This window comes from Botrytis cinerea, chromosome 4, assembly GCF_000143535.2.
Source record: "Botrytis cinerea B05.10 chromosome 4, complete sequence".
In the NCBI taxonomy this organism is placed as follows: domain Eukaryota; kingdom Fungi; phylum Ascomycota; class Leotiomycetes; order Helotiales; family Sclerotiniaceae; genus Botrytis; species Botrytis cinerea.
This window is the reverse complement of record NC_037313.1, coordinates 26,540-49,138: the sequence shown is the minus strand read 5'-3', so window position 1 is coordinate 49,138 and position 22,599 is coordinate 26,540. Positions and strand designations below refer to the sequence as shown.

Genomic DNA, 22,599 nt, shown 5'->3' with positions numbered 1-22,599 from the left:
CGCAAGACTGGTAATGTGTGTTTTTGATCTCTTTCAGCTTCCCTTAAAGCTTTTGGTCTATCCAAAGCAAATATAAGGACGAGTATTGAGGCACTGGTCCAGTTCATCAAATTCCTGCAAGATTTCAGGCTCTGTATAATTTTTCTAATTTTCCGATTCATCATGTTCATACATATATACACATGTTCCATTGTGTCCTCCCAATAACATATTTTACAGTCCAATCCTAATTGCACAAACTAAACCATGGGCCAACCGAACCATTTAGAGAGTGCAGTCTCTTACTGATCTTCGCACAAGAGCAATGGAAAATTGCAGTTAAAATAGTGACCCTCCCCAACCGCCAATACCGAAACCGATTCCAATGCCAGAAGACATGATCCCACCAGACACCTAATTCAAAAACCCTGTATTTACCTAGAAACCGACCTACCCATCAATCATGACCAACCGAAAAAGGAGAGAACCAAACACCAGGTAGCCTTGAACCCCTCTTTGTGAACACTCACAGCCCATCACAAATTCGCCCCCGGTTGTCCCACTCTCCCACCCACCAATCCCCTCCTATTTCTCCCCGTTCTTCCTCTTCCTAACCAATTCAACTTAAGACCCCGTCCCAAGTCTTCCATCTTCTCCTGACTTGAATCATTGCCCGCTCGTACACCCACACTACTGAGTACACTCACACATTGTAACATTCTACCTACAGCTTCTGTAAGTTTCTTTGACGAATCTTCTACATTTGCCTGCCTTCTTTCTCGCGCACTCAATCCATAGGTTAACGCTGGATGCGTACTACTTGGTGTGAATGGTCTTGGAGGAGGCGGCATTCCTGAAATACCAAGACCTCCACCTGCAGAATGCTCGGATCCATAACTGACATTCGAGATTGCTCGAGAACGTGAACCCGAATTATCACCCGCCGAACTTCCGCCCCCCAAAAGCGTAGTATTCTGAGACGAATAAGATCCATGACTCGGATCTAGACTAATGGCTGTTCCTGGTCTTCCTTGACTTTCTGGACTCGGGGATCTGATATCCGAGTTTGGAAGGCTGAGACTGATAGAGTCGAGGGAGAGACGAGAGAACAACCCTTTCAGTGTTTCGTAACGAGGAATGATTACTGTATCGCGGTATGCTATAAGTACTATTTTGCGTACTTCGAGAGTGCGACCTGCAGGAACATTGGAAGAGGAGTTGGATTGAGATGAAGAGATGACGCCCCAGGTCTCGCGCGCTACTTCTGGTGACATGAGAGGTCCGTGGCCAGACAATTCGAGATCGAGCGGGAGAAAAACGGCTTGCATGTAAGGAAGGACGGTTGTAAAAGTAAAGAGCCACATTTCTACAAGGTGTGGTATGAGGCGCTCATCAGGGGTTCGACGCAAAGTTTGATCAAGGGATCTGAAGCCTGTTTCGAGTAACTCTTGCAAATCTTCTATGACATGATTTGGGCATCTTTTTTGTATACAGCGTTGAATATGGGTACTAGAATGTTGTTAGGAAATTGGACGATTAATAGGGGCTGATAAATACTTACGTGACTAGACGATTGAGATCTTCCACACATAACCTCAAGTCTTCGCCCTCGAATATGACCAGTAGTTTTGCTTTTAAAAATGGCCATGCATCGTCTGCTCCCATGTTGTTCAGTCCATACTTCCCCAGATCCGCTGTGTCAACTCCATAAAGGCTAGAAGGATACCCTGCTCCCGCAGGACCTAAGTATGATGATGCACCTGCTGAGCCAAGACTAGATGGTCCGGGCCATTCGTTACTATTTTGGTATGATAACTCTCCTTCCCTCAAAGTCTCACTTTTCTCTTCCTTTTTCTTTTCTCTTAATGCCCTTCCTCCATGTCTTAGATCTAGGCCGCTCATGCTTTTCGCAAAACTTGTAGATGTAGGGCCTGGACTAGGCGGAAGGTTGAAGTTATACAAACTACTGGGCGCACTTGGATCTACGGGTTTGGAATTCGAGGCCGCCGATGATAATGGTAAATGATGATCGTCTTTGCTGCTCAGCTTGTGTTTCTGCCGCGACAGAAAATGATGTTTATGTTTCTCCTTGTCTTTTTCTTTTTCTGGTTGTGATGTATCGACCGGTCGTATCGTCGCCGAAGAAGAATTCGCCATGCTGTACATACTTGGAACGCCTGAAGCACCTGCATAACTGTTAGTTGAGTATATTACCAATGTCTTAGATACATAGGAATACATACTGGGACTTGGAAGACCTCCAGATTTTGCTTCTTTATCCTTACTTATGCCAATCTTTCCAGGCCTCGAAAACAATTTGACTTTGGACTTCTCCGTTTTGGCAGGTTTTTCGACTTGAGCTTGAGCTTGTGCTTGTGACTGCGCTTGAGCCTGTAATAACTGGGCTTGAGCTTGAGCTTGAGCTTGAGCTTTTGCTTGTGCTTGGGCTTGTGCTTGTGCTTGTGCTTGAGCTTGAGCTTGAGCTTGTGCTTGAGCTTGTGCTTGAACATGGGCAAGATTTCGTTGCTCATATTCTGTGGGTGTCAATGCTGGCGATGACCCAGGAGACTTTGGAAACACAACATTGGCAGCTGTTTGAGCTACACTCGATCCCGTCCCAAGTAATCCATTATGATATCCTTGCCCACCAAAACTAGGATCTCTAGGAGCTGAAGCTTCCGTTAAACTTAATAGCGGTGGTGAAGTGGGTCCCTTGGAAGGTCTTCTGCTTCCAGAGCTATTCGATGAAGTATCCAACTGAGGAGTTGGTACAGTCTGGGACCTTTGGCGCGCATGCTGCGCTTGATGTTGCATAGCAGCCTGAGCAGCTACGTGACTCGCAGAAAGTCCAGTGTTTAAATTTGACATGCTTCCCAGATTGGAAGATGCGGCAGTTGGTAAAAAAGCTTCAAAAGAACCTTGGGTTTGTGAATGCTTGCGCCCGTGAACTTTGAAGTCACTGATGGATGATTTCGAAGCTATTGCAGTAAGAGGCGACGCATTCCTCAATGGTGTACCGCCGATATCAGTTCGTACTTGCGCGAGTGTAGGCCGTGAGAAGTTTTGTAAACTGGTGGTGCTCGAGTTGCTCTTGGTCGATTGGGCGTAAAAAGGACGTGGAGGGGCAGGCACATTCTGCGATTGTGGACGAACTCTGCTGCCAAGGGAGGGAGGTGGAGGTAAATCTTCAGATGATGAGGACTCGACTCTTCGCAGCGGGGGTCGTTGAGACGATGAGGACTGTTGCACAATTGGAGAGAAGCTCCCTGGTGCCCTTGGCAGAGAAGGCCCTGTTGACTGTGACATGGTTGTCTTGCTGGAAGTGGGACTTTTATATGTTTTGCGTTAGTCTTCCGTGTCTTTCAGGGTACAACAGCGGGGCGTTAATTGTAGCGAACGAACGCTGTGTCTTGAACATTTCCGCAAGAAAATCAACAATGAAGACCGACAAATGATGAAAGGGGAAGAAAGAAAGAATGAAGTAGATTCGATGATGGAATCTAAAAATGATGTTGTTGGTTGTCGAGGTTATGAGTATCGAAGAAGGATCTAAAGAATGGGGTTGAATACCAATGCGACGGTAGGATTATTTGATCAATATCACCTTATCAAGTTTAATCCATGTCTGATACCGTGATATTACGAGTATTTGTGCTTAAGCTTTCCTTAATCTTTCGTATTTGTTGATTCTAGCCCGTAAAATGGTAGTTTAGACTGTGTTTGGAGTTTCGCGGGGGATTCTAAACCTGGTCTCCGGCGCAGATAAAATCCGAGAACTCACAGAAACCAAACAACGATTGAAAAAACCACAGAAGATCCTCACTACACTTTACGATTCTGCGAATACCCACGAACAGACAAAAGGGATAAGATAAAGAAACAATGGCGATGTCAAGTACAACCAGCACCACTTCTGCGGCTGAGCCTGACACTCCGTACCAAGTCCTGTTGGCAACATATTCTTCTCCAAACAACGAAAAGTTTGAGCACGTCCATAAACTACCTACGCCGCCTGCATCAGACAAAGTCAGTGAGAGAACCGCATATTTAGGGGCCTTACGGAAAGCTACAGGGGATATGCAAGAAAGAATCAATAAGGAGTTGACTGCACGAATGGAGGAAGATAAGCTACGAGAAGCTGAAAGTGCTGATGGTCCAAAGGTTCATGGTGGGGTAATTGATGAAGCCAAGGAAGAAGACAATTATGGGGAGGAGGTTGTGGAAGAGGAAGATTGAAGTATTTGTTCATGATTATAATGTTCGATGTTTGATGCTGCATTACCGATCGCCCCAAAAACTCCGTCGCTATGTAGCTATTACCATTCACACAATCTAAATATTATCGTCCTCCCCACGAACCCCGCGACGAAGATGGGCGTTGCACATTCGCTCGACTCAAGCACCCATAATGTACAACAGAACTATCCGGCAGGACCGCAATAACACTTCCTCCCAATCTCTTATGACAAACACCGCATACTCTCTCATCACTTATGACGACTCTCCTATTCCTTCCTCCTTGACCATCCGGTAAACCATCCCCTAGTAATAACGTTGCTTGTGCACGCACAACTTCACTCTTTCGCAACCCTGCCACAATTCGGGATTCACTAACAATCGAATTCGCCGCTCGTATACGACCACGGAAATATGATTCGAGTTCTGCCACGGGAAGCTTCTCTGGAATCAAATCAAGTGTTGAGGATGCGGGTAGACGGGATCCGTGCCTGGATAGAAGTTCCAAAGCAGGTGGCCAGTTCGGTTTATAAGGGGGTAGTGGCTTCAAATACAAGGAAAGAAGGGTGTGATAAATGGAAGGTAGTGGGTCATCCGACTCGGAAGTTGTAGCCCGATGGGCACGAATTGGCGATGATGTTGAAGCTTCTTGGTTCATATGAACACGATTACAATATCTGAACATGTTAGCATAAGAAATCTTAATAAGGTTGTGTTAGAACTCACTCCTCTGCCTTCTCAAAGTCCTTGATCTTGAATACATATATCTCGAGAGCCTGTTTATGTGAACCCATGTTACTTAATACCACAGCTTGAGCTTCGTAGAAATGAGAATCTGTAGTGGATGTTAATGACTTTACGCTGCGCCTTTGACAATTGACACCAACCTTCTCTGTCTATCAGCCCAAAGGCTCTCCCACATGAATATATGTTACTCGACCGCAAGAATGATACCATTCGTCCCATTAAATCTTTCCACTTCTCAGAATCTCTGTCCTGACGTTGCTTTAATTCTTGCATGTATGCACTAACGAGTCGATTGTGAAAATCGGGCGTCAAGTCATTGAGCTCATTGATCACATGCTCCAAATACCTGATCTCGAGATTGATGTCAATGTCGTGCAAGAAATTCAGGACTCTCTCCCTCGGCAACGTTTCCGCATTCTCTGTATCTGCTAGGAATATTTCCATACCAAGATCGGGATCAGCTCGTAGAGGCCACTCGGCGAATTCAAGAATCAAATCAATCATCTCGGGAGGCAAGTGTTGTAGATATCCAATAGTCCTTTGAGGTCCATATAGTGTTGGTGCTTCTTCATTCTCTTCATCTCCCATGCCGAACTTCTTAAGAAGCTCAAGAGCAGGACGATGCAGCTTTTTGCCGTGGAAGAAATCGACGAGATCATTATATCTTCCGGTCTCTAAGAGCTTCTCATTAACCACATCTGGGTCACAGAAATTCGGCAATCGAAACAGCGGTCCCGCCAAACTGGGCATCGATAGCATATAGGAGCGGAAAAGAGTGGTGTCCACTAATTTTGCTGTTTCCAGCAGTTTTTGCTCCCGGTCATGATCAGCTTCAGTTTCAGACTCAGGAGCAGCCAAGAGGGAATCAAATGTCGGTCCAGGTGTGCCTCCATGATCATTTTCTTTAGGAGGAATGATTTTGCCGGTCTCAGAATCCAGGAACTTCTTCAATCTCGTTCGCGCATCCACAAGAAATGCATTTAGCTCCTTGGCCGCTGTAATAAGGTCTTTTCCTTCGAGTGGGCCATCTTCAACCACGACTGCTTTAATACTTGCATTGTCATTGTCTGAATTATCATGTCTCATGAAGGATCTGACTGATGATGTATCCGAGCTAGATTTCTGATGATTCTTGATCAACTTCTTCACTGCAGCTGGTTTTAATGATTCTTTGGAATCTGAATCGCTATTTGCGCTGCCATTAGATTCATCGTTGTCTGTTTCTACATCCACGTTGTCCTCCTCGACGATTGAGAGATCACCGGCTATAGCTTTCGGGTATAACTTAATCACACGCTCTGGAGGTGCCTCAATAGCAATAAATATATCAATCGCTGCACGATATCTGCGTTGATTGAATAGAGCCTGAGCTTGCTCGATTTGTTGATCAAAGTAAAGTTTCGACTTGAGAGCTTCAACTTGTTGTACCCGTTCAGTTTTATTATGCAGTAGTGCATCTTCAAGCATATTGAGGATGCTCAATGATTCATCATAGCGTCCCTTTTCTACAAGCTCGTCAATCTGCGAATCATAATCCGTGGCACCCATTCGCCATATACATCGCTCACTAGCTACATGGAATCCTTTTCCGGCATGTGCCAGGCTGATATTCGGAGGTGGAAAATGGAGCTGATTTGCATTCGGGAGCGGTATTGATTGCAGGAGTGATAGGGTATCTGGATTCCTAACCTCAAGTATTCCTTTGGACGGTGCTTGAAGGGTAATGATATACGGATATGAATATCCAATGGCGTCTGGCGCTGGCTGCCAAGGGATTTGTCTCTTTTCCATTGGTTTTCCTTCCGACGTAATAAAAAGTGAGTTTATGTCCTTTGCAAGTAGGATCTCTCCATCTGCGAGTTTCGTTGCCAATGGCTTGGGTATATAGCCTCCGAGGCCCATATAACCCATGCTTGCAGAGCCCATGCCACCAAATCTACCGCCTTGGTTGCTCGTCGCACCTCCAATAGCTCCTGGTCCAACGATGTCTTCGACTTCTTGTGTGTTGACATCTACAATGACATATCCAGAGTTCATGCCGCAAATGATCTTGGTCGCGGACGCCCAAGTCAAGGTTCGAATTGATTCGGCAAGCGTTATCTCCGTCGTCTCAGACGATATCTCGGATTGATACCATGACCATACTAACAACCTTCGTTTGACAGCTACCGCAAGCCTGGATATAATTTCTGGTATCCCCGTAGCTGGATCTTTGACAATATTTGATGTAACGGCGAAAGTGGAAGCGTTTTTAGTTCTCGTCAACTGTTCCTGCAAAGTATATGTCTGTAAATCGTGGATCGACACATAGTAATTGGATAGAGATATCAAGACGTTGGCTTCTTTTATTCGTGCGAGTTGCTCTATTGCTCGAGTAGAGAACTTCTCGACTTCTCGAAGTAAACCGACATTGCCCGGAGTTTCGCTGACTTGATATATGCGTAAACTGCCAGTATTTAACCCTACTAGTAACCGATCGCCTGTATAGTATAAGTTGAAGTCTCTTTGCTCGAGCTGCGGACCTACCAAATGCAAGTACGGACTCGATCTTCGATTTGTCTCGTTGGCGAAGCTCAACAATGGGTCGAGCTGTGAACGCGGAAAGCATGGCGTCTAAAAGCCAGCTTTAAATGAAATGGAGATTGTAGCTGAAGCACCATTCATCGATTCTCAGTGCATATTATTTTCATACATCCATTTGGGTTGTGAGCTGTTTCATCCATTGGCGCATGTACTTTTGTTTTCGTGTTGTACCCTCTCAACTCTAGCACAGATGACGATGGGTAGTTTTACCGAGACTTTGCCGGAGACCCAACATCATTCGGCCATCCACTTTCAGGAAAATGTTACAATTCACCGCTGCTGAAATGTCGAACCTCAACATTATAACAGATCTTTTGGGGGTCACTGAAACTGGAATCATTGATGAGTTTGTCAGTTCATTACAAACAATGGCGCACTGAATGTCGATTTATTCAGTGGCACTGCTTGAAGGATAAAGTATCTGCCCGAAGACAGCTGCAAGGTTGTTTCCTACGATTGGATACCTACTAAGCTCTCATGTATGGCAATAAATTTAGAACCCATTTTACAATGTTCTGTTCCCCTCTGGGCACATTCGTTCTAACTATCCAGCTAGTACTGTGGGAACCCAATCTCAAAAAGGCACAGCACATGAATGGCGATATATTTTCAACTGGTCTGACGCGAGGTACGCTTCGCTCCTTCGAATTCATCTCAATCAAAGCGTGCGTAACCATGGTGCTCAATACTTTACACAGCAGCAAGCTTTTCATCGGAACCGTGATACTGATGATTCTATCCGCTGGGCCACACAATTAAATTCTCCCTATGCGCTTGCGGTTATTTAGTTCAACGCGGGTGTTTTATTTCATGTGATACTGCGCGGCACAGATGTTAAGAATCACATCTCTAAGTACCTTGGCATCTAAGCCGGGCAACACGTGTTCACTATTCATTTTACTTAGATGGTTGATGGGAAGGGGAAACCTGGGGATGTGGTTGCATTTCAGTAGCAGGTAAGTAGGTGATGCAGTTTTAATCCATTCGTAAACATCAGTAAGCACAATGAACAACTACCTACCTGGGTAGCTTAAGCAACAAAAACTAAGGATCACGGTGAACATGTTCTCTCCCATTCTCTATAGTCATAATCTGTGATCAAATGGACTTACACTACCTTTTGAATGATACACGGTGAGAGGGAATAAGCGATCGCTATCCCGCCCACAAGCCTTCCTTGCCAAAGACACAGTACTTGGTCTTCTGATTTATTGACCCCCATTCGCATTTCAAATCCTTGACATACAGCTTTTGCAAGAGAGACTGCAATGACGAACATAGGAGACCATGATATCTACGCCTGCTTCAATCGACGATCATCACGGGTTCTTGAAGCAATTTGGGGCGCCTTTTCGGAAAGTTACCATTCGAAACGGTGGTGGCGTCCCTTTCCCCTCCTTCTCCCATATATCCCGCCATGATCTCATGGTATTCTCTGTTATAAGTCTTTCCAATTGCTGATTGTTGTCCATAGGGTCATCGTCGAAAGAGTCCAATCTCAATCCGTCGAGACTAGTTCTTCGCCCCTTGTAGCGCAATTGGGACCCCACAACGAGCAGCAATTCGGGGAATGGAGTTGCAAAATTGAGGGACCTTTGCGGCTCAGAAACTTTGAGTGCCTTTAGAAAGTGGGGTAACCCATTACGAGCCCATGAGCGGTTTGCTGTGACAGCGAAAGACGACAATTCAGAGCTTCTCGGACTTTCGGAAACTATTCTGTCTAATGCTTGGATTTCTTTCGAGCCTGCATCGAGGGGTAGGTTGCGCTTGATGACTGATGTGCTTTGAATGAGGATCGTATCGTTCTTCCATTGAACGTACGTGTTGAAACAAGTGGTGAAGTGGTGAAAAAATACAGCTCGAGCTTCTGAGTTGACGTGGGCTATAGAGGGCAGACGATGACAGCGAGCTGAACATTTACAATGCACCGCAATCCACCCGATCTCTTTACGACGCACGAAAGCTGGATAGATCTCAATATTTCTCCCGCCAGGAAGAGCATACTCCCAAATTTGGATGCGCAATTCACTCGGGAGGTTTAAAAATAACTGCATGATACTTTATCTTGTTCCCGCGAATGTGTAATGGAGATGAGTTGGTCACGGATGTGCTGTAATTTTTAGGAAGTAGGTAGTTACGCCAAAAAAAGAACACATTGCACGTGAAAGCGATCTGATTTGGCGAGGTCCGGAAAACTAACAGGGATTAACAGCCGTCAGCTTCAGCCTTAGCCACTTATTACCCCTCACTTGTCATCTTGTAATGGATGAGCTCTTGGATATTTAATCCCCTATTGTTCAAATACATGTTGAAGGTTTGCAATAAGCAATTGCTGCGGAGCACAGTGTCGGAGTTTGAGACAGTTCTCTCATAATTATCTCACAGTTATCTCCTACAAGTTCCTCTCTCACACTTCTCTCACACTTCTCTCATACTGCTCTCGCCCTTCTCTCACACTTCTCTCACAGCTCAACTTCCTCCAACAAAAGTTAACCTACAATTTATCGCATCATGGCAAGTTTTCCACAGTTCGCTCTTCTCCCAACCGAGTTGCGGCTTCATATATGGTATTTCGCACTAGAGGGACAACAAGGTCACATTGTCCCAGTGGAGAGTTTGCGATATGGGCGTCCCAGAAAATTCAAACCGCATGCTTTATACTTCGTGAATCGTGATTCCCGGAGAACGTATCTCGGATATCACAAGAGCAATTTGGCCCGCTACCCAAGACTAGGAATTGTGGTCTTCGACCCGAGGATAGACATCGTTTTGGTAGAAGTAAGCTGGGTGAAATGGATCAAAAATGCTTTGACCCAGATCGGAGACAGACCAGAGGGTAGAGTTATGAAAGATGTCCGCAATATCGCTATCGCCGCAATATACGAAGACAGCCTTAGTCACGGGGGGTTGCAAACGCTTCCTAACTCAATCGGAAATACTATAGCACGAGTGTTACCATCCCTTGAAAACTTCATCTATGACTTCGGATACGATTCGCGAAACCCCCATTTTGGAAGACTATGTAAAGCGAGTCAAGAGATTGGTTATGAACAAGGTTCACACACGTATATGCAGAGACAGGATGGTAGACGAGAAGAGCTTCTGATTCAGCCGACTCGGGAGCTTTTGGAGGAGTATAAGCGCAGCGAGAACCCCAAGTGGAGCATCCCAAGGGTATTGTCAACGCACGATATTTATCGAGAAAGAATCGATGTGCGGAGACTCTTGGCAGAAGGGTAATGGTGCAAGTCTTCAGATTGGTTGGATTGTAGAATAAAAGTCTACTGACCTATAAAGAGTAAAAAATAAGAATTTTGTTACGATATTGGGGGCTTCCTCTTGGCTATCGGATAGGACAACACGGGAATCTGGCAGAGAATGAATAGTATGGCCAGTGAGAAGCCTCATAATCGGGGCGAATTTGGATGAGTTTCTAAGAAGGTAGCAGGGCAAATTCTGGCTATCATTTTGAAGATGTAATCAACGGAGATTGGGTAATGAATCTAATGATATCCACTTGAGACACAAATATAATATTTATCAAAAGATACTGTGCATTCGTGTTGAATATGTTCAAGCAAAGGGACACAAAGAAGGCACTACCATCTGATATATGAAGGAAATGACGAATAATAAAAAATGTGAATGAGTTGGGTCGGATTTCTTTCTAGCTTTCGCGGAGGCTGTGTAAAAATAAAGACCTACATTTCGAAAAGTTGGCCTCAGGCTGAAATCTTATCCAGAACTAAAATTTATGGTGATAACGACAAACGAAACGATTGATTTGATGACATTCGGCCAGAAGAAGCAATTTTGCAATTCTACTGCGAATCCAATCATTAATGAACTCCTAGCCATACTGATAAACCAACCTCAATACGAGCTGATAATTGACGCTATACACAACCAGATTCGGCGCCCCGCGTCTCCTCCTCCACCATGCCTATTCTTCCATCGATCCGCCCCTCCTTCTCCCGCTCTTTCACACGAACTTTCACCTCCACTACTCGCATCTTCGCAAAGTCCACAAAACAAAGGCTGGCAGTCGAGCACGCAGATGTTCCGCCATATCCTTACGGCCCTTCCCAATTCTACAAACAATCCAATTTCGGTCTTTACGGCCTCCAGAAGATTCGTTATGGAAATATAGTTTCAGAGAAGAATGAAATCAAGACAAGACGGCATTGGCGACCCAACGTGCAGAGAAAGCGTCTCTACAGTCCAAGTTTAGGAAGGCAAATAAAATTGAGAGTCACTACAAAAGTGCTGAGGACAATCGACAAAGCGGGAGGACTGGATGAATATCTACTTGGGGAGAAGACGCAGAGAATAAAGGAACTAGGAATGGGAGGTTGGAAATTAAGATGGAGGATCATGCAAACGGATACTATCAAGGAGAGATTTAGGGCACAAAGGGAGAAGATGGGATTGCCGCCGAAGGAAGATGTTCATTTGGATGAGAATGGGTTTGGAATCACGAAGGAAGAGATTATGGAGCAAGTTAGGAAATACGATGCGGCTATGGCAAGGAATGAGGAGGTTGTTATAGATGAAGAGGCGCAAAAAGCTACTGAATCTGAGATTGCGGAGGAAGATTTCATGGCGGAAGAGCAGTACAAGGAGAGAAAGCCAATATTATAGACATGAAGGCCATGTATGATCAGGATGTATCAGTATCTGTCATGTATAAGTATATACCCGAAGCAAAACTAAGATGCACAGCACCAGAAAACGTCCGAAATCTTCATTGTTCAAATTTTGATGTTTTATTCTCATCCCAGCTATAGCGACTGATTTCGAGTGAGAACACTCCCGGGCACCCCTTCTTGGTCTGGCACATTCCATTTGGAACGTGCTTTTATTTCTACCAAATACAATTATTGATTCCAATATGATAGGATTCTCACAAGGGCGAGATCATCAAATCAGCAATGAAAAGGATCACGATGATCGACATGGGTTGCAAGTTGGGACTCATTCTATCACAGTTGTGTCAAAATGACTAGAATCTCCCCGCATCCTTCAGCATAGAGTTGTGGGATCAATAAATCTTTTGCCACATATGAAGAGTCATCATTTCACGTGATACTCCCCCTTCGCGAACATAAAAGCCCGGCAACGAAGTATCTTTTCCTGCCTTTGCTACCATCTACCATACTATTGGATTCTCTAGCTCCTTACAATGTCAGCCCCACCACTCGAAATTCATATTCAAGGTACCTCACAAGTGCAACTCCCAGCTGAACGTGGCAATTTAGTCATTGCCGTAACCTCAGAAGGCACCTCACAAACATCAGTTTCCGAGGCAGTCACACAAGCATCCAATAATCTCCAAGCTCTCTTCAAGCAATTATCCACAAAACCACCACAGTCTTCCAATCATCCTAACGTTGCAATTCAAGAGCCTCCAGTAACTAATTACTCCATGACCAATCTTCGCACTCGCTCCTGGCAGCCTCCAGACTCTGATTCTAATGGCGAACCTTGGGCTCGTGTTCACGAAGCATCCTCACATTTCGAGGTCACTTTTCAAGACTTTGAGAAACTCGCTGAAGTGGCGAGTTCTATGTTCATCATGCCCAACGCAGAGGTTCGCTCAACCAGTTGGTCTTTGACTGAGGAGACGCAAAAGGCCGCTGGGATATTGGGGAGGGAACAGGCAATCAAAAATGCGATCAGTAAAGCGGATGATTATGCGAGGGTTCTTGGGAGGAAAGTCGCAGCGACAGAAGTTAGAGATAATGGGACCAATCTTAAAGCAGTGAAAAGAAAGGGATACGCGGCAATGGTGCCGAGAAGAGGCATAGGCGCAGATCAGAGGACTATGGTCGATGGATTGGCTTTGGAGCCGCAGAATGTGGAGATTATTGAGAAGGTTCACGTGAGATTTGTGAGCATTGATGGAGTTTAGCAATGCTAAAATAGAGGTTAAGAAGTGCCCTGATTCGACGATTTAGATCCGTATTTCTCTCTCAGTTGTTGGCTGTGTGTGTTTGCATACAGTTTCAGAAACTCGTTGCATGTCTTATTTTACACAAACTTTTTTTTTCACAAGCTTTTTTTTTCACAATCGTTGATGCTTAGAACAGATATGACTATTAAGTTTTGCTGCTCATCCCATTATTTACCAACCTTTCTTCTGCAGAGTGAAATCACTGTTTAAGGACAGGATAGGAAGGAATTAATAGGGAATCAGAGACTTCCTCCCTGGAATCCTTAGCCCTAGTTTTTGAAAGTCATCAACATAAAAATTACACAGCACTTTATTGTGCAACTTCAAACAATGTAGCCAATGTCACACTAATGGACATGTCTCAAAGCCTCATCAGCCCCTTGAAAACTCCAAAGTGACTTCCCCCTCAAGGATAAGCAGGACCTATAATCATGTCAAAATGAACTCTGAATTTTCGTGAACACTCGATGTCACCTTTCGTTGGTGCACTAGCCACCCTGGCTTCATCATATCAGCACGTCTATCTCTACTACAGTCATCTGATCTCTTCCAAGCAATAAATTTGTGTGGTCACTGGCATCAAGCTATCTTAGGACGATTCATATGTCATAATTCCAACGTCTCCATGACATATAGCCGCCTGACGGAGAAAGTGGAGACACTGCTATATGTTCCTTTGTCAATGAATGACCGAAAAAGGACTTGAGCTTGATAGTAACATTGTGCATACGATTTACCTCCTGTTGGTTCTCGCTCAAATCTGCCCACTATACCTCAGGGTAGCTGTGAGAATCTGGACGTTTCTACTATTCCTGTCAGTTTGTTTAGAAGCGCGAAATGTAGTACGACCTGGACTTAAATTACAATGGACTTCATGGAAAATGTTGAGAGTTTCTATATATTTGTCGCTCGCTGGAATTTTCACATCCATATATTCACGGCCAAAGCGTTGCACTGTCTCAAGTTCCAATTTAATGTTATAAGTTTCAGATAAATTGGCTTGTCTACACACTTCTAATTTTAGACAATCAAAATCATAGGGGTTTGTTGCTACAAATCAGCCAGAAGCTCATGCCAAGTTTTATCAATCTCGGGTCGAGAGTGTCCTGAAAATGAGCCATGATCTGTATCGGCCTCGGTGCGTATTTGTTTTTGCCATGTTATTGCGTTAAAAGCAGGAGCTAGATTGATATTAGTTAGTGGAAACAGACTTATTTCTAGTGCTAGGATCGCAGTTTTTCTTTTTACAATGGATTACATTGGGTCCTTTGAGAAACTGAGATTGTCGGCATTCAACTGTCAGAAGGATAGTTGGGATATAGAATAAGAAAATGAGACCGTTCAGCTGGAAGAACCTACAATGTCTACTAAGCCATGCTTTTTGGCATCGGATATCTTGAATTCCTTTCTCTAATAAAGTGACATCTGAAAATACTGTATAGTCGCAGTAAGTTGCCCTTTCTCCTGATGAGTTTTGTGCGGATTTAGTGTTTTCAAAGCTTCTTGAAGTTTGTTATGAGAATAAATGGCTGATTGAAAGATTACAGCCATTTGATGATGAGAAAAGAATAGTCTAGAAGAGAGTGAAAGGACAAAAAATGGGAAGTGAAAATATTGAACTCAATCTTTACCTTGATATCTTTCTGTCAATTTTCTATGGCTATACTGCTAATTGAATGCCACGCAGTGCATCGGAGAACTGGTGAACGAATAAGTTCTGATCAATCAATCACAATCACCGGAGAAATAATGGACCTCAAACTACTGTACGCTACTGGTAAAGTCACGACGAGATCTCTGTATGAGCTTTATCTGTAGATATGAATTAGCTACGGCTGAAACGCCCATTACAACGTCTTGGAGAGTTGAATGTTTACGGATGATGACGTGTGACATGAGTTTGTTCCGGCTCGTCATGATTGGCTTTGGGCAATTTTGTCACACTCAATAATCCGGATAATTTAGGTATTTGCCCGATGGAAGCTTCATTAATCTGTCTAATTCTCTTCGAGAAGTGTCACACGAGTTACCGATAGCTGCAGAGGAGTATTATATGGGTCAAGCCAAGATCTTGACAGGTAATCGTCTACTTGCCCAGACACCCGACGATGATGCATCCTAACGTCTCAACATTAGATGGAAAACTACCGATCGTGTTTCCTCTAAGTTTGAGCAAGAGATGTTGGTATCCAATAATGTTTTGTATCAGGCCTCAAATTTTGAGCAGTGCAACACCCCGGTGCAGCCTCACTTCGCATCAAATTTTTCATCAATACAGTATTTTGCTTCAAAAATATTTTGTACAAGTCAAAATGAGATCTAACATGAATCTATGTAGGGAAGTTGGTATTTGCTACTCTATTTCACGCTATGTCGTTTCCCAAAGACTGCTAAATTCAGGGGCATGACCTGCTTTGTGAAGATTGCTGTTGCGTCTTGATATAAAAATAAACGTTGAATGTGCAGAGCTGCTCTTATTCGTGCGAATTTGACACAGATGGTAGATCAAACCCATACCCAAAAAAACATTCTCAAGAACTCAGCCTTATTGAGTTAGTCGACATGTGAAATCACCAAAATTCAACAAGTCAACAAGTCAATGAAATGCATCAGTATCCATCTCTTATCAGTGTCAAACACAAATTTATAAAAATAGGAGATCATACACTGCATCAATCTCCATCGACAATGACAACATCATCTCCTCCAAATCACTTCATCCCATTCCATCACCTACTGTACTACTGTCGCCAAGCTTAATATATCTGAGCAACAAAACTCAGCTCCATTAGCCCATCAAACAAGAAAAGGTGACAACGACATAACTCTATTTCTGAAATGCATTACTCAACCAACGTTCTCTCACTACTGCTGTCTTGGATGTTACATCTCATGGCATATCGTGCCAAAGAAGCTGATGCAACAACAGTCTATCCAGCAGATGCTATACCTGCTATCGATGCAGACGAGGCCGATGTCTATCTGGCAGATAAACGAGCAAAGGATGAAGATACTGCAATTGTGTACCATGGGAAAGGGGTACTGCCAACGGAGAGGTAGACACCGCTAATGTCTACCCAGCCAACTAGACTCTTGTCTTTTTCGCAAGTCCACGACCCATCCTTAGTTTGATATCTGCGCTAATCTGATCTTAGAGCGATTAAGGGCTTGCTCGGGACGAGCACTTGTGTTCCAAGATATAGTGACCCAACAGGAAGTGCAGTCACAAGAAGAACGACGGTGATGTGGAAAATTGTTTTGCTTTGATCTCCACGGACGATTTCTTGGTTATCTGTGAGATCTTCGTGTGTGCGCGTCGGTATTGGGACATCAAAGTACCATAGTCATTTTAACTTTCGATCTCATTGATATCGACTGTCTGAGAAGATAATGTGATGGAATTACAATGTTGTCGCTTTCTCAGAGTTTGATACTATTTCTGGTTTGAAGAGTAGTGACTTCCGCCCTCATATATCGTATGTAAAATCAAAGCAGGCAGTAATGGTTTCTGTTCCAAGTGAACTAGAGATAATTGTGCTTTGAAATCGAGTAATTCAAACGATTTACATTTTCAAAGTCCGAAGGTTGACATTTGTGAAGACGTAGGTAGCCTGTAGTGATTTGACATGAATGAAAAAAATTAACGTTCTATTTTGAATCCGAGAAACTACTGCTTGTATTTGTAGAAATGCTACAAAGATTCAAAACAGACGAATAATTGGTTGACACAATGGCCATATTTACAGAAGTACACCAGGAGAATTAGAGAAATTCAATCAATTTGTAGATATGCGATAGAAAAGACGGGAGCGATAACATGATGTCAACGAGAAGACATTTGGCATAAGAAGAAGTGGTAGGTAGTCGAACTCATGCCCAGGAACAATGAGCTACATCTGTTCCCAAGATGAAGGCTGGATAGAGGGAACTAAGTGGAAAGCATCTACGCAAAAGCTTGTGACTAGCTTGGAGATTTTCACACTTTTCGAGGGCGGAGTTTTAATCAAACTCCTGAAGATGAAATTGTTCAAAGAACGATCGTATAGATCATTTTCTTACAATGACTTTTCAAAATAATACCTTACCAACACCTCGTCTTAGAATGCCGCATCAAAATGCCGTTATAAGACAATGGGCTAAAGCATTGATAAAATGTGTAAACCTTCATCAGCCCAGCAGACAAAGACTGGAGTAAGCTCACCCGATCATACGACAGAGGGGATGAATATCACGAAATTGGTCACACATCATCAGCATCCATGAGAGTATTTCCGGAGACCAAGATGCATACTAATCAACATACAGTCTTGGAGCACGAATGTGGGTCGGTGAAATTTAATTGTCAGCGCAAGACAATCGAGAGGGAAGACAGCCTAATGATTACTGTAGTCGGCGATGTTCTAATTTGAGATCTGAGGATGTTTTGAAGGTATTCCGAGATGTTGAAAGTAAGATACCCAAACCCAAGGGCATATGTCCCGCCAAGTCTAGTCAAACAGATTGCCGGTGATGTTCAGCTCTGCATCGATCGTCCTGCCGCCAGGTCACTGCCAAGAAGTAGCAAGCAGGTGATAAGAGTGTTCGATGAAGTAAATGATGCCGTACTACACAGGCGAGGTAGCACGGGTAGGTATCTCGGGTATTCATACCATTAGTTTCAGATAATTTAAGCTTGACATCTAAAGAATCCTATCACAAGTCATATACTACAAAAGAGGGAACGTTTCCAAAAGAAAGAGGATTTGGGATTGTTTCATTTCCGGAGTTACATTTTAGGTTAAAAGTGGATGGAAATGGATTATATAAGACATGAGAACCCCTGGTAGAGGTTACAACTGGTTTGACTACATGTGGCTGAGTGACAAAGCCGTGCCACATGAAAGTGGGGTATCTCAATATCAACCTCATCTAAGATACCTCCTTCTCGATATATTTTTCACATGGTAACGCTACGCATGCCTGTTTGGAACAATGCCACCTCGAGCCTGCTCAAAAAGAGCGTCACTACAGGATTGTCAGTGGGAGTCGCCAATCAGAGAACTGCTAGATATATCACACCTATTCATCTAGGACAATGCCACCGGTACCTCGAGAACACCATGGCCGAAGGATTGCCAAGTGGAGCCACCAATTAATTATGGCTGCTATCAGTTTTTGGGATTTTAAATCATCATTGCATTATTATTTTTATCTATTTCCCTAACCCTAACACATATCCAGAAGGAGAAAACACCCAAACAAGCGCCGTCCTACCCTGCCAAGACAAACGAAAGAAAGTAGTGAGGTGAACAGGTATCTCTGGTGCCTGAGTAACCCAGTTCTAGCTTGGCGTCTAATAAATGTGACAAGTATATCACAATCTAATCTATTTGGTAGCCAATAGTCTATCCTTTAACATCTTGTCTAGAGGTGCAATAGCAGACTCGTAGTCGTGAACATCACCCTTCTCTAGCACAGACTTTCCAGCTGTCATGATCATACGCTCTGGAGCGGGTACACTCAAGTATGGCTTGACCCTAACTCTGTGTGCCGTTCTGAAAACTCTCATTTGCTTGACAATATTGTTCATTTGTTCCTCGATCTCGTCGTCTCCTTTTGTCTTGGCCTCATTGCGGAAGCTGTACTCAGCGACTGTTTCACGGAATTTGCGTTGTAAGTTTGGCATGTAGCGTTGTGTGTTCTCCTCGTTCAAGTATCTCTCAAGTCCTAAGAAAGCATCCATGATCTGCGGTAATAACAATTGGTTGCCTGACAGACCGTCGTATTCAGTATATTCTCCAGTGACGGGGTCGATATCACCTGCAGCCCAGCCTTGAAATCCTTGTGCATAGTGCATCCAAACTTTTCGGGAAATTTTGGATTCATGCATGGTTTCATAATAGGTCTTAAGGGGCGTGCGCAATTCCTTGTTGATTCCTTTGAGCGAATGGAGGGTACCAGCACGGTCGCCATTAGAATATTGTTGAATGGCTCTAGTTACCATATGGTAGATTGGGAGAGCTTCTCTTTCAATGTGAGGGAAGACATGACCAAAGTGATATTCGGCAGATTGAATGAGATCGTCCATCGTGGGATTGATTGGGTAGACAATCTGATCTTTATCATCAAAGTTGCAGAGGTAGTTACTTGCGACATTACCACCTTGAGATGTAACACCATATCTTCTCTTGAGGTATGGCCATGCGAGATCGAGACAGGCAGGGAAATCGACGACTTTTTCTTCCTGGGCAAGTTTAACTATAGGAATTGTTCCCCATCTTTGGAATGTTAGTGAAAATCCCACTTTTAAGTGTGATATAGAATAGTGGTACTGACCGGAAAGAGTGTCTGGACAAGGCAATACAAGCAAACAGACCATTCCAAGCTGCCCGGGATAGAATGTTCTCATCATTTTCTGCTGCATCTAAGAGGGCTTTTACTTCGCCCATGTTGACTTGATCATTGTAAAGTGTTCTCATTTGTACACGGAAGTCCAAGCATCGTTGAAAGTTCTTGACATCATCGCCACTAAGTTCTGCAATTGATAGAGCAGGGGCCATAGCTTGATAGATGTCGTGGAATGGTCGAAGGACTTCTGGCCAAGCATCACCATATACAGTTGTAGGTGGCCATGTTCCAGCTCCATCGATCTCGATTAAATCTCGAAGTGAGTTCTGGGCAGCATGAGGTTCGTAAGTAATTGTTTTTTCCACAGCCGCAAATGCATCACCAGCTTGCAACTTTTGTTGGTTTGATCTTCCAAGGATGGTTCTGCGATAGAGGTTGAGAAAGAGGCCAAAGATGGCAACAGGAAATAGATAGAGAATGGATAAATGAGTATTTGCTATGATCAAATCTAAGTTCGACATCTTGAAAGGATTGGCAGGATGAATAGGTTGAGAAACTCGAGAATCTTGGTTTAAGAGATTGTTCTTATGTTCAGAAGATGCGAATGACTGAAGTCTCAATGCTTTATAGATAATGATGATTGTTGAAAGGTTGCTGAATGGATGAGTGGTGTTACTTCGAAGGAGGATAAGGGGATATTTATGGATGTCTCAATAATGTCACATCGTTAGTACCATAAGGCTATACTCCTATTTCTCCATTACTGAGTTACCACCAAGAGGTCAATTTCTACCCAGTTTGGCTAGGAGGAGTCATGATTGAAATTCCATCACAGTATCAATCTATTCCTACGGAGAATAGTGCACTATCCTGACATCTCCTATATCGAGTGCTACAATGTACCATGCTTGGCGATGTAGTATCAAATCGTTCCATCTCCGATACTACCTAAAACGGCTGGCTCGTTTGCTTGAACTGTCTCCATAATTTAATTCTCCTGGAATCCTAAAGACGCATGGTAAAAGGCTTTCCGTAACTACGGTGCGGAATTTAGCGTATCCACTTTTCTTCGTTGTTAGATTGCCAAATTGGGCAATGTGAACCTTCAGGGTTTGTAGCCTTACAGAATGAAGCGAACCTATTAAGAAAAGCCCGGCGAAAAGTACCATTTCAATGAAATGAAGATATCTTACTAACTCCGGTACACGCTTACTATGATATGGCATCATTCAGCGAACTGCACCAAGAAAATCACCCGGGCGTTTTATGTTTGGTTGACTTGGCGATCACATGTGCGGAACTAAACCTTTTGGGATTAGTTTTATCCCCGCGCGTACAGAAATAAACAAATCATTCTATTTCGGCCGTGGAGATACCTAATTCAGGCTACCTAGAAAAGCAGGACAATGCATACCGCGGAGAACGTTCCCTTGCTCAAGCTTTTGGCAAGCCGTGATTTATTCCGAGACCGAAATGTAGGATATTTGTAAGTCGAACTCCTGGTTCACCGCATCATAAGCGCTACATACAATACCCGACGAAACTCCTGGGCAGTTCAGAAAAATTAACTTGGAGTCTGTTCGCAATTTTCGTATCTGTGCAAGTTAGATGTGGTGAGTGTGGTGACGAGATCTCAATGACCGACTAGCTCGTCAGGAATAAGAGATTTGACACCGACCACTGCTAGTTAGAAAGCTCTGTATCTTGCAGATCATATGTCTAGGCTCACTGCATTATATTAGTAGGTTGATGGGCTAATAGATTGTTAGAAAGGGAACGTGGGAGACTCCTTCGTAAGGCTTTGGAGTCATTGCATTCTCCGACAGTGTTGGTTCAATGTGAGGTTGTACTGCCGCGGACATTGTTCACATAATGAATTATCGAAACAGTAATGATGGCAAGGATTACTGTAGCAATGGCCTTTCTTTGTTGACGAGTTAATTACTTGGAATTTCTCGTCATCTCATCTTAGCATGTCGCCTTATACTTTGGTATAACGAGACGATCAATGCCAATTGGAGATACACGTGCATCTCTTCTTGCAGACTTGGATTGCTAAAATGCTTGTCACAGAACCGTTCGTTTGGTTCAATCGTGATTTTCACGTTTTCTCGTGGCAGATGCACCCCACGCAAAATTAAGTTGGTTACACAAGTTTAAGGTTTTAAGGTTAAAATATTGACTGCAAACATCGTTTCTTGGTGCAACTCCAATTCTCAATGGGTCAAATTTCGACCTTGCAGAGCCATGTAGGATCTCAAAAGCTGATAATATATTAAAGGAAGACAAGCGCGATTATTGCAACGTTCTTCTCCACGGAATTGCATTACAACAATTCTGCACTGCCCAAGCACACAATCTCAGATGCAATTGATGTATACCATTTCTGCAATGTTATTCGACATAAAATTAAGTGCTTCTAAACTAGCATCAATCGAATAATGACCCCAGAAAGTTACTGAACCACTGAGCCGGAGATACAAGTTACGAAATCTCACCCCCAGTTTCCAAAGGAGTCGTGGGCACGGTACTGCAGGGGTTATTGCCAGTCCACCCGTTGAAGAATCAAAGAAGCCTCCGCGGAAGAATTGGGCTGGATAATATGACTGTCATCTTCAATTCCGCAAACCCCTCTGGTTAGAATTACCGTACGTTTTCCTTGATGACTACACATTACGGTCTATTTGTCCAGCAATCATGGGGGTTCTGGTGAGATGTCAGATATAAGTGGGGTTGGCGAGGCCGGAGATCTTGCTTCGGCTAGCATGAGGTTG

General features: G+C 43.7%; 8 protein-coding genes across 9 annotated transcripts; 4 read left to right on the top strand and 4 right to left on the bottom strand.

Moving 5' to 3' along the window:
* Positions 1-115: 115 nt before the first annotated feature.
* BCIN_04g00120 (hypothetical protein) lies at positions 116-3,675 on the bottom strand. 2 transcript variants are annotated; one of them, XM_024692292.1, is made up of 4 exons: positions 3,550-3,675; positions 2,223-3,307; positions 1,541-2,165; positions 116-1,488 (listed from the first exon to the last, which is right to left on the bottom strand). In XM_024692292.1, the coding sequence occupies exons 2-4, from the start codon at positions 3,283-3,285 to the stop codon at positions 516-518; spliced, it is 2,661 nt and encodes an 886-aa protein (XP_024548067.1). In that variant the 5' UTR covers positions 3,286-3,307; positions 3,550-3,675; the 3' UTR covers positions 116-515. The 2 variants fall into 2 exon arrangements, with proteins under 2 accessions (XP_024548067.1, XP_001548159.2); XM_001548109.2 differs by having other exon boundaries at positions 2,223-3,675.
* Positions 3,676-3,701: 26 nt separating this feature from the next.
* On the top strand, positions 3,702-4,257 carry BCIN_04g00110 (hypothetical protein). Its single transcript, XM_001548110.2, has one exon. It carries the CDS (start codon positions 3,862-3,864, stop codon positions 4,213-4,215), a length of 354 nt encoding a protein of 117 aa, XP_001548160.1. The 5' UTR covers positions 3,702-3,861; the 3' UTR covers positions 4,216-4,257.
* A 30-nt stretch (positions 4,258-4,287) lies between these two features.
* On the bottom strand, positions 4,288-7,683 carry Bcvam6. Its single transcript, XM_024692291.1, has 4 exons — positions 7,489-7,683; positions 5,103-7,442; positions 4,942-5,050; positions 4,288-4,892 (listed from the first exon to the last, which is right to left on the bottom strand). Exons 1-4 carry the CDS (start codon positions 7,568-7,570, stop codon positions 4,319-4,321), a joined length of 3,105 nt encoding a protein of 1,034 aa, XP_024548066.1. The 5' UTR covers positions 7,571-7,683; the 3' UTR covers positions 4,288-4,318.
* A 919-nt stretch (positions 7,684-8,602) lies between these two features.
* On the bottom strand, positions 8,603-9,686 carry BCIN_04g00090 (hypothetical protein). The gene has a single exon (XM_001548112.2). It carries the CDS (start codon positions 9,597-9,599, stop codon positions 8,865-8,867), a length of 735 nt encoding a protein of 244 aa, XP_001548162.1. The 5' UTR covers positions 9,600-9,686; the 3' UTR covers positions 8,603-8,864.
* Positions 9,687-9,821: 135 nt separating this feature from the next.
* Positions 9,822-11,194, top strand: BCIN_04g00080 (hypothetical protein). The gene has a single exon (XM_001548113.2). The coding sequence runs from the start codon at positions 10,057-10,059 to the stop codon at positions 10,783-10,785; it is 729 nt and encodes a 242-aa protein (XP_001548163.1). The 5' UTR covers positions 9,822-10,056; the 3' UTR covers positions 10,786-11,194.
* A 93-nt stretch (positions 11,195-11,287) lies between these two features.
* Positions 11,288-12,320, top strand: Bcmrpl24. Its single transcript, XM_001548114.2, has one exon. The coding sequence runs from the start codon at positions 11,485-11,487 to the stop codon at positions 12,184-12,186; it is 702 nt and encodes a 233-aa protein (XP_001548164.1). The 5' UTR covers positions 11,288-11,484; the 3' UTR covers positions 12,187-12,320.
* A 325-nt stretch (positions 12,321-12,645) lies between these two features.
* BCIN_04g00060 (hypothetical protein) lies at positions 12,646-13,824 on the top strand. The gene has a single exon (XM_001548115.2). It carries the CDS (start codon positions 12,728-12,730, stop codon positions 13,454-13,456), a length of 729 nt encoding a protein of 242 aa, XP_001548165.1. The 5' UTR covers positions 12,646-12,727; the 3' UTR covers positions 13,457-13,824.
* Positions 13,825-18,412: 4,588 nt separating this feature from the next.
* BCIN_04g00050 (hypothetical protein) lies at positions 18,413-20,945 on the bottom strand. Its single transcript, XM_024692290.1, has 2 exons — positions 19,814-20,945; positions 18,413-19,755 (listed from the first exon to the last, which is right to left on the bottom strand). Exons 1-2 carry the CDS (start codon positions 20,344-20,346, stop codon positions 18,864-18,866), a joined length of 1,425 nt encoding a protein of 474 aa, XP_024548065.1. The 5' UTR covers positions 20,347-20,945; the 3' UTR covers positions 18,413-18,863.
* Between the last annotated feature and the right edge of the window lie 1,654 nt (positions 20,946-22,599).

Bases quoted from the DNA above. Each gene is read 5' to 3' on its own strand.
- Bcvam6 (XM_024692291.1), bottom strand. From the start codon at position 7,570: ATGCTTTCCGCGTTCACAGCTCGACCCATTGTTGAGCTTCGCCAACGA. The intron at 5,051-5,102 runs GTTGGTGTCAAT...CATCCACTACAG, and splicing joins TGGGCTGATAGACAGAGAAG to ATTCTCATTTCTACGAAGCT. The intron at 4,893-4,941 runs GTGAGTTCTAAC...TAACATGTTCAG, and splicing joins GACTTTGAGAAGGCAGAGGA to ATATTGTAATCGTGTTCATA.
- BCIN_04g00090 (XM_001548112.2), bottom strand. From the start codon at position 9,599: ATGCAGTTATTTTTAAACCTCCCGAGTGAATTGCGCATCCAAATTTGG.
- Bcmrpl24 (XM_001548114.2), top strand. From the start codon at position 11,485: ATGCCTATTCTTCCATCGATCCGCCCCTCCTTCTCCCGCTCTTTCACA.
- BCIN_04g00120 (XM_001548109.2), bottom strand. From the start codon at position 3,285: ATGTCACAGTCAACAGGGCCTTCTCTGCCAAGGGCACCAGGGAGCTTC. The intron at 2,166-2,222 runs GTATGTATTCCT...ACAGTTATGCAG, and splicing joins TGGAGGTCTTCCAAGTCCCA to GTGCTTCAGGCGTTCCAAGT. The intron at 1,489-1,540 runs GTAAGTATTTAT...ACAACATTCTAG, and splicing joins GATCTCAATCGTCTAGTCAC to TACCCATATTCAACGCTGTA.
- BCIN_04g00080 (XM_001548113.2), top strand. From the start codon at position 10,057: ATGGCAAGTTTTCCACAGTTCGCTCTTCTCCCAACCGAGTTGCGGCTT.
- BCIN_04g00110 (XM_001548110.2), top strand. From the start codon at position 3,862: ATGGCGATGTCAAGTACAACCAGCACCACTTCTGCGGCTGAGCCTGAC.
- BCIN_04g00060 (XM_001548115.2), top strand. From the start codon at position 12,728: ATGTCAGCCCCACCACTCGAAATTCATATTCAAGGTACCTCACAAGTG.
- BCIN_04g00050 (XM_024692290.1), bottom strand. From the start codon at position 20,346: ATGTCGAACTTAGATTTGATCATAGCAAATACTCATTTATCCATTCTC. The intron at 19,756-19,813 runs GTCAGTACCACT...AACATTCCAAAG, and splicing joins TTGTCCAGACACTCTTTCCG to ATGGGGAACAATTCCTATAG.